This window comes from Hyperolius riggenbachi, chromosome 9 (assembly GCF_040937935.1).
Source record: "Hyperolius riggenbachi isolate aHypRig1 chromosome 9, aHypRig1.pri, whole genome shotgun sequence".
Lineage (NCBI taxonomy): Eukaryota > Metazoa > Chordata > Amphibia > Anura > Hyperoliidae > Hyperolius > Hyperolius riggenbachi.
The window spans coordinates 33,260,378-33,269,885 of NC_090654.1; the positions used below are offsets into that span (position 1 = coordinate 33,260,378).

General features: G+C 49.4%; 1 protein-coding gene across 1 annotated transcript; it reads left to right on the forward strand.

The window, feature by feature from the left end:
- Window positions 1–600: 600 nt before the first annotated feature.
- On the forward strand, window positions 601–9,301 carry SNAPIN (SNAP associated protein). Its single transcript, XM_068251464.1, has 4 exons — window positions 601–749; window positions 5,694–5,740; window positions 6,544–6,662; window positions 8,572–9,301. Exons 1-4 carry the CDS (start codon window positions 622–624, stop codon window positions 8,674–8,676), a joined length of 399 nt encoding a protein of 132 aa, XP_068107565.1. The 5' UTR covers window positions 601–621; the 3' UTR covers window positions 8,677–9,301.
- Window positions 9,302–9,508: the final 207 nt, after the last annotated feature.

Here is a 9,508-nt window from a genome sequence, read left to right on the forward strand (position 1 = left end):
ATCGGGATCTCAATAGTGGAACTACTGAAGTTGTTATGGAACTGTGGCTGGGACTTATATGAACTTTGCCAATCATACACACATACAAGATTAGTGTTGGTTTCATTTTGCCGAGTTTTCTTCTTATAGGGCTGAATATATATATTTTGATTTCGCTTAGTGCTGTGAGCGCCAGCCTCTGGGTACAAACAAGAGAAATATATATATTGACATAGAAAGAGGGACAAAGTCCTGAAGAGTGACAAATGAGGCGGAAAGAGGGACAGTTGGGAGCTATGGAAACTTGTTTTTACTATGTTCAGATTCCCTTTAATGTGCTTGAGTATGACCATTTCGATTTTGTTTTCCTGATATAAAGCACATTCAATCACTTGGATTTTATTATAATGGGATTGTAAGGTATTATGTTATGATGCCTGTATTAGCTTTCGCCTGGCTTGTGTCTGCTGTCACCCCTGTGTGGTGAGCGCGGCGCCGCCATATTGCCGGAGACCACAATACGCAGAATGTAATGGCTGCGGGCTCAGGGAAGATGGCGCCCTCCTGGAGACACTGCAGACATGCACCTCTGGCGACGGGAAATGCCATATCCCGGTGAGCGGGCGTGGCCAGCGCGGCATAATGTCATTTCCGGTCCGGTGTAAGATGGCGGTGCCGGTGTCCCCGGGGCGAGATGTGTTCGCGGAAGGGCTGCTGGAGCTGCTGAAGCCGGCGGTGCAGCAGCTGGACTCCCATGTGCACGCCGTGCGGTGAGGCGGGCCCGGATCTTCTCACTGAGCTGCTGCTAGAGGGGCTTCCTGAGACTCCGCCCACTTCTGTGCTATAGAGGGGGGGCTTTATATAACTCCTCCCACCATTATGTGCCTGCCTGGGGTCTTCTGAATCTGTGGCAGGGGCTTCAGACCCGACTCCACCCACTATTTTGAATCTGGGGTGTTTTAAATCTTCCTCTACCCTATTCTCAGGGGGCTTCAGACATATTCCCTCCACCCCCGTTTTGTAACTTTACCTACCAGATTATACTCAAAAAGCTTCAGATCTGACTCCGCCCACAATTACTCAATGGGGTGTCCCGAATCTGACTCCCCCACTACTCTGTTCTTGGGGTATTCCAAATATGACTCCGCCCACCATTCTGTCTGGGGAGTTCCAAATGTGACTCCACCAACCACTCTGTACCTGGGGTGTTCCAAATGTCACTCCACCCACCACTCTGTACCTGGGGTGTTCCAAATGTCACTCCACCCACCACTCTGTACCTGGGGTGTTCCAAATGTGACTCCACCCACCACTCTGTACCTGGGGTGTTCCAAATGTGACTCCTCCACCCATTCTGTATGAGGGGTGTTCCAAATGTGACTCCGCTAACCATTGTGTACCTGGGGTGTTCCAAATGTGACTCCGCCCACCATTCTGTACCTGGGGTGTTCCAAATGTGACTCCGCTAACCATTGTGTACCTGGGGTGTTCCAAATGTGACTCCGCGCACCAATCTGTACCTGGGGTGTTCCAAATGTGACTCTGCCCACCATTCTGTACCTGGGGTGTTCCAAATGGGACTCTGCCCACCATTCTGTACCTGGGGTGTTCCAAATGTGACTCCGCCCACCATTCTGTACCTGGGGTGTTCCAAATGTGACTCCATCGTCATGATGGAGTCCGCACACAGACTTGTCGGAGCAATCACCATAAATGTATTGTCCCATCACATGTATACAGATACACAGTCAGACCTGCATAGGCCGACGATCGTTTCGAGGCCACTCAGGGTCCCCTTTGTCAAGGCGGGTAGCAGAAAAGACATATACAGACAGGTATATGTCTTTTCTGCTACCCGCCTTGACAAAGGGGACCCTGAGTGGCCCCGAAACGATCGTCGGCCTATGCAGGTCTGACTGTGTATCTGTATACATGTGATGGGACAATACATTTATGGTGATTGCTCCGACAAGTCTGTGTGCGGACTCCTCCATGACGATAGTGTTTGATGGCCTTGGGGCCCGGCACCAGCTTACCCACTGACGTGAGTGCGGTCTTTTGACTTACCAAATGTGACTCCGCCCACTATTCTGTACCTGGGGTGTTCCAAATGTGACTCCGCCCACCACTCTGTACCTGGGGTGTTCCAAATGTGACTCCACCCACCACTCTGTACCTGGGGTGTTCCAAATGTGACTCCTCCACCCATTCTGTATGAGGGGTGTTCCAAATGTGACTCCGCTAACCATTGTGTACCTGGGGTGTTCCAAATGTGACTCCGCCCACCATTCTGTACCTGGGGTGTTCCAAATGTGACTCCGCTAACCATTGTGTACCTGGGGTGTTCCAAATGTGACTCCGCGCACCAATCTGTACCTGGGGTGTTCCAAATGTGACTCCGCCCACCATTCTGTACCTGGGGTGTTCCAAATGGGACTCTGCCCACCATTCTGTACCTGGGGTGTTCCAAATGTGACTCCGCCCACCATTCTGTACCTGGGGTGTTCCAAATGTGACTCCATCGTCATGATGGAGTCCGCACACAGACTTGTCGGAGCAATCACCATAAATGTATTGTCCCATCACATGTATACAGATACACAGTCAGACCTGCATAGGCCGACGATCGTTTCGAGGCCACTCAGGGTCCCCTTTGTCAAGGCGGGTAGCAGAAAAGACATATACAGACAGGTATATGTCTTTTCTGCTACCCGCCTTGACAAAGGGGACCCTGAGTGGCCTCGAAACGATCGTCGGCCTATGCAGGTCTGACTGTGTATCTGTATACATGTGATGGGACAATACATTTATGGTGATTGCTCCGACAAGTCTGTGTGCGGACTCCTCCATGACGATAGTGTTTGATGGCCTTGGGGCCCGGCACCAGCTTACCCACTGACGTGAGTGCGGTCTTTTGACTTACCAAATGTGACTCCGCCCACTATTCTGTACCTGGGGTGTTCCAAATGTGACTCCGCCCACCATTCTGTACCTGGGGTGTTCCAAATGTGACTCCGCCCACCATTCTGTACCTGGGGTGTTCCAAATGTGACTCCGCTAACCATTGTGTACCTGGGGTGTTCCAAATGTGACTCCGCCCACCATTCTGTACCTGGGGTGTTCCAAATGTGACTCCGCTAACCATTGTGTACCTGGGGTGTTCCAAATGTGACTCCGCGCACCAATCTGTACCTGGGGTGTTCCAAATGTGACTCTGCCCACCATTCTGTACCTGGGGTGTTCCAAATGGGACTCTGCCCACCATTCTGTACCTGGGGTGTTCCAAATGTGACTCCGCCCACCATTCTGTACCTGGGGTGTTCCAAATGTGACTCCATCGTCATGATGGAGTCCGCACACAGACTTGTCGGAGCAATCACCATAAATGTATTGTCCCATCACATGTATACAGATACACAGTCAGACCTGCATAGGCCGACGATCGTTTCGAGGCCACTCAGGGTCCCCTTTGTCAAGGCGGGTAGCAGAAAAGACATATACAGACAGGTATATGTCTTTTCTGCTACCCGCCTTGACAAAGGGGACCCTGAGTGGCCCCGAAACGATCGTCGGCCTATGCAGGTCTGACTGTGTATCTGTATACATGTGATGGGACAATACATTTATGGTGATTGCTCCGACAAGTCTGTGTGCGGACTCCTCCATGACGATAGTGTTTGATGGCCTTGGGGCCCGGCACCAGCTTACCCACTGACGTGAGTGCGGTCTTTTGACTTACCAAATGTGACTCCGCCCACTATTCTGTACCTGGGGTGTTCCAAATGTGACTCCGCCCACCACTCTGTACCTGGGGTGTTCCAAATGTGACTCCACCCACCACTCTGTACCTGGGGTGTTCCAAATGTGACTCCTCCACCCATTCTGTATGAGGGGTGTTCCAAATGTGACTCCGCTAACCATTGTGTACCTGGGGTGTTCCAAATGTGACTCCGCCCACCATTCTGTACCTGGGGTGTTCCAAATGTGACTCCGCTAACCATTGTGTACCTGGGGTGTTCCAAATGTGACTCCGCGCACCAATCTGTACCTGGGGTGTTCCAAATGTGACTCCGCCCACCATTCTGTACCTGGGGTGTTCCAAATGGGACTCTGCCCACCATTCTGTACCTGGGGTGTTCCAAATGTGACTCCGCCCACCATTCTGTACCTGGGGTGTTCCAAATGTGACTCCATCGTCATGATGGAGTCCGCACACAGACTTGTCGGAGCAATCACCATAAATGTATTGTCCCATCACATGTATACAGATACACAGTCAGACCTGCATAGGCCGACGATCGTTTCGAGGCCACTCAGGGTCCCCTTTGTCAAGGCGGGTAGCAGAAAAGACATATACAGACAGGTATATGTCTTTTCTGCTACCCGCCTTGACAAAGGGGACCCTGAGTGGCCTCGAAACGATCGTCGGCCTATGCAGGTCTGACTGTGTATCTGTATACATGTGATGGGACAATACATTTATGGTGATTGCTCCGACAAGTCTGTGTGCGGACTCCTCCATGACGATAGTGTTTGATGGCCTTGGGGCCCGGCACCAGCTTACCCACTGACGTGAGTGCGGTCTTTTGACTTACCAAATGTGACTCCGCCCACTATTCTGTACCTGGGGTGTTCCAAATGTGACTCCGCCCACCATTCTGTACCTGGGGTGTTCCAAATGTGACTCCGCCCACCATTCTGTACCTGGGGTGTTCCAAATGTGACTCCGCCCACCATTCTGTACATGGGGTGTTCCAAATGTGACTGCCAACCATTCTGTACCTGGGGTGTTCCAAATGTGACTCCACCCACCATTCTGTACCTGGGGTGTTCCAAATGTGACTGCCCACCATTCTGTACCTGGGGTGTTCCAAATGTGACGCCGCCAACCATTCTGTACCTGGGGTGTTCCAAATGTGACTGCGCCCACCATTCTGTACCTGGGGTGTTCCAAATGTGACTCCGCCCACCATTCTGTACCTGGGGTGTTCCAAATGTGACTCCACCCACCATTCTGTACCTGGGGTGTTCCAAATGTGACTCCACCCACCATTCTGTACCTGGGGTGTTCCAAATGTGACTCCACCCACCATTCTGTACCTGGGGTGTTCCAAATGTGACTCCGCCCACCATTCTGTACCTGGGGTGTTCCAAATGTGACTCCGCCCACCATTCTGTACCTGGGGTGTTCCAAATGTGACTCCGCCCACCATTGTGTACCTGGGGTGTTCCAAATGTGACTCCACCCACCATTCTGTACCTGGGGTGTTCCAAATGTGACTCCACCACCCACTCTGTACCTGGGGTGTTCCAAATGTGATTCCACCCGCCATTTTTTACCTGGGGTGTTCCAAATGTGACTCCACCCACCATTCTTTACCTGGGGGGTTCCAAATGTATCATATCAGCCATGCTGCAAAATATAATTTGAAATCCTATTGTTCCATGCATGCGTCCTTTCCATTCATTTTGGATCAATGCCCATTCAGAAAAACAATCGGAGATCTAATTGGAGTATAAAGAATCATAGATGTGTACACTAGCTTACTGCTATATTTAATAGATGTCAGATCTGATCAGTTGCTCGGATAGGATCTAAAGTGAATATTGCATGGTGTGTGCCCACCTTTAACATAACGAAAAACCTCATTCTTTGACCTATGGAGATAGGCTTTAGTTTGTTTCTAAACATTTGCCATCTTGTGCTTCTGCAGGGAAAGTCAGGTGGATCTACGGGAGCACATAGACAGTCTGGCATCAGGTAAGCCTGCACCCCCCTCAATTTCAAGTAACTGCTCTCTAGATGTTTATGGTGGCAAAGTGTCAAGGCTGTGGAGTCGCAGCAATTTTTGGGTACCTGGAGTGAGTGATTTCATAAACTGGGAAGTCGAATGATTTTTGTACCCACTCCATAGCCCTGCAAGGGCTGTGGAGTCGGAGAAATTATGAGTACCTGGAGTTGTCAGATGATTTTTTTTTTTTTTACCAACTCCACAGCCCTGGTAAGTGTACTGACCTTCCTGATGGCGGCCATTTTGTTCTGTCACACTGATGGCAGCCATATTGCTTCGGGATGTATTTTGATACCAAGAAACTTCACAACAGTCCTACTGCATCAGAATCAGAAATATATAGTGGATCGCCAAACACGTCTGGGTCGTGCCCAGAATAGGGTTTGGCAAATACAATTGGTCAGAGTAGAAGTATAAAAAAAAGATAATACAACAAGCATAAACAGGAGTGAGCATAGGATGCAAGTACTAACTACTACACAGTGTTACACTAGACAGTCTATCGATCCTACAGCTGCAGCTTTCGAGGGGGGGGGGGGGTTCTTGAAGGATGACTGAACATGTCAAACTGATATCTCTTTTTATAGTACAGAGACCCGTCATTTTCTTTTGTTGCGTTATTACATATTGTAATAGTTCTGGTTGTACTCAGTTTATTATTTCTTTCTATGGTACAGGCAGGCCTGATAATGGTGGAGCTTTGATTCCACACAGCCCACATTCTATGCTTTATTTTCTAAATAAAATAAAATATTTTTTTCTTAAATTCCAGAACTCTGCAAGATAAATGAAGACCAGAAGGTGGCGCTGGACCTGGACCCCTATGTGAAAAAGTTGCTGAATGCTCGCCGCAGGGTCGTCTTGGTGAACAACATCCTGCAGAATGCGCAGGTATGGCTGCCAGCTCTAGGACTAAAGGGAACCTGAAGTAAGAAGTAAATGAAGGCTGCCATTTCCTTTTAACCTCCTTGCGATCGCCCAACACCAATTGGCAGTCGCAAGAGGGCAGCCCCAGGACCGCTCAAAGCCAATTGGTGTGAACTGCTGGGGGCGTGTTTTACTGGGAATTGCGCACGCCATTGCATACATCCCCGCTTGAGTGAAGGATGCCCTGCGATCGCTGCTAGCAGACTGTTAGACGGCAAAACCGCCGTCCATTTACATTGTACAGCGCTGCAATCTACAGCAGCGCTGTACTTGGGGACAGCCGTGTCGATCAGCTGTCCCCTGGAGAGGCTCAGGAGCGATCGGCTCTCATAGGCTTATCGCTGTCATTGGCTGGCGGAGGGGGGAATATAAAAAAACACATTTTATTTAAAAAAAAAAAAGAAAAACGAAACATTGCAGGAGTGATCAGAGCCCACCAAGAGAAGAGAGCCAGCACAGAGGAGGTTTCCCCTGCAGCCCTTCAGACAGTAACCTTTTAGGTTCCTGTTTGAAGATGCCGAGGAGCAACTGGTGAAATCATCCAAGCATGGTGCGTTTTATGTTTATTGGAAGTTCATCCAAACTCTGGCCATTAAAGGGAACCAGAGACGCCGGACATGGAAAAAGAAAAAATATTTTATACATACCTGGGGCTTCTTCCAGCCCCATAAGCCTGGATCGCTCCCACGCCGCCGTCCTCCGCTTCCTGGATCCGCCGGTACCGGGTTCCGTCACTTCCGGCGGACGTGGCCGCATGATCAGGGCATGCCTCCATATCCTTACGCGTGCGGCTGCGCAGTATGCAGCCGCACGCGTAAGGGTATGCTGGGAGCCCCTGTGATACGGACAATTAGCCGCGTGCTGACGCCGACTGGCCGAAACTACGGGACCCGGAACCGGCGGATACAGGAAGCGGAGGACGGCGGCATGGGAGCGATCCAGGCTTATGGGGCTGGAGGAAGCCCCAGGTATGTATAAAATATTTTTTCTGGCGTCTCTGGTTCCCTTTAAGTAAGATGTTTAGAAAGACTAATAGATACAGAGGGACTAGAAGGAGACATAAAGATCTAAAGGGATGTCGAGGATACCGCTTAGTATTGTAATGCTATCACTGCACAGGAGTGGCATGACCTGACAGTAACAGAACAGAAACCTACTCCACAGCTGCTCTACTGTAACTGCACAGGTTTTTGTGAATTGAAACCAAGCCTATAAATATCTTTATGAATATCTTTATGAATTAAAAAAAAAAAAAGTCTAAAGTACAGAATGTGGTATTTTACTGTCCTGATTTTTTATCGAAGAGCCCTTTTTGAATTGAGTCCCTTGTGTTTGGTCTGAGCACAGTCATCCCCGACAATTATGTATCCAAAGTGCAAAGAAGGGATCCGCACATAGGGCCTGATTCACAAAGCAGTGCAAACTTTTTCGCGGACTTTTGCGCGCGCAAGGTGCCGCGATTTGCGAGATTGCGGACTTTTGTGCGCGCAATAGTTCGCGATCGCGCGAATCGCGGCACTTTGCGTGCGCAAAAGTCAGCGAAAAAGTTTGCACCGCTTTGTGAATCAGGCCCATAGACTTTCTGGAACTCCAATGATGTTTATTGTCCCATCAGACCATAGTTTTGGGGCCCTAAGGGTCCCCTGTGTGAAGGCATGTCTGCCCCAACGCCTTGACAAAAGATACCCTGAGGGTCACAAAACGATCGTCTGATGGGACAATAAACCTCTCTGGAGTTCCAGCAAGCCTATGTGCGGATCCCTCCTTTACACTCTGGATTTGTTACAGCCTAGGGTCCTGCACCAGCATCCACCGTGTTTAGGTGTTTGGTTCATTACGAATTCCACAGTTATGTACGACCATTTCCTTACAGGAGCGTCTGAGGCGCCTCAACCACAGTGTGGCCAAAGAGACAGCCCGGAGGAGAGCCATGCTGGAATCGGGAGCCCACCACTCCCCGACGTCTCCCAACAAGTGAGGTGGAGAGGAGGGACCTCTGGAGTTGAGCCAACGTTTACCTTTCCCGGAGACCCCGGCCAGTCCAGGTGCGCAGGTGTCCCGGCAACGCAACTTCCGGGGCCTAATCCCTAATTAGCCCAAACGAGGCGACCAGTGGCCAAACACTGGAGAGACTTGGAGTTGAGCCTTCCATTGCCATGCATGACTTCATTTGTGGCTCCTGGAGCAGGCAGCAGGGATGTGGAGGCAGGTGAGAGATCTTCTGAGGATCTGACGTGGTCCCAACTGTCTATTCCGTCATCCAGTCCCAGCAACATTCTGTTGTGCCGCATGGACAGTGTTAGCGTCCCTGCCCCCCCTGCTTTGTCATGTTAGCAGCGTACATTATAGGCAATAATTTCTCTGTAGGGACTTGAATATGAGGAGAAATGGGTGCTAAGTGTCTAGAATGTGATGTTTGAGCTTTACTTCCATTTCCTGAGGTCATTGAGGTGTTACTCGGTTACTGCAAGGTTTATCTATATTGTTTACATAACTTAAGCTCAAACTACGGCTTTCTATTGGCTGCCCGTTTCCTCCTCGGTTCTGTGAGCGCTCTGCCATTTTGCAATACTTGCTCTGAATAAATGTTAAAAGCAAACTTTGTCACTTTTTCTGTGTCCACTATGTTAGAAGATGAGTTTGACCACTTAAAGAGACACTGAAGCGAAAAAAAAAATATGATATAATGAATTGGTTGTGTACTATGAATAATTACTAGAAGATTGGCAGCAAAGAAAATATTCTCATATTTTTTTCAGGCATATAGTGTTTTTTCTAACATTGCATCATTCTATAATATGTGCAGATTA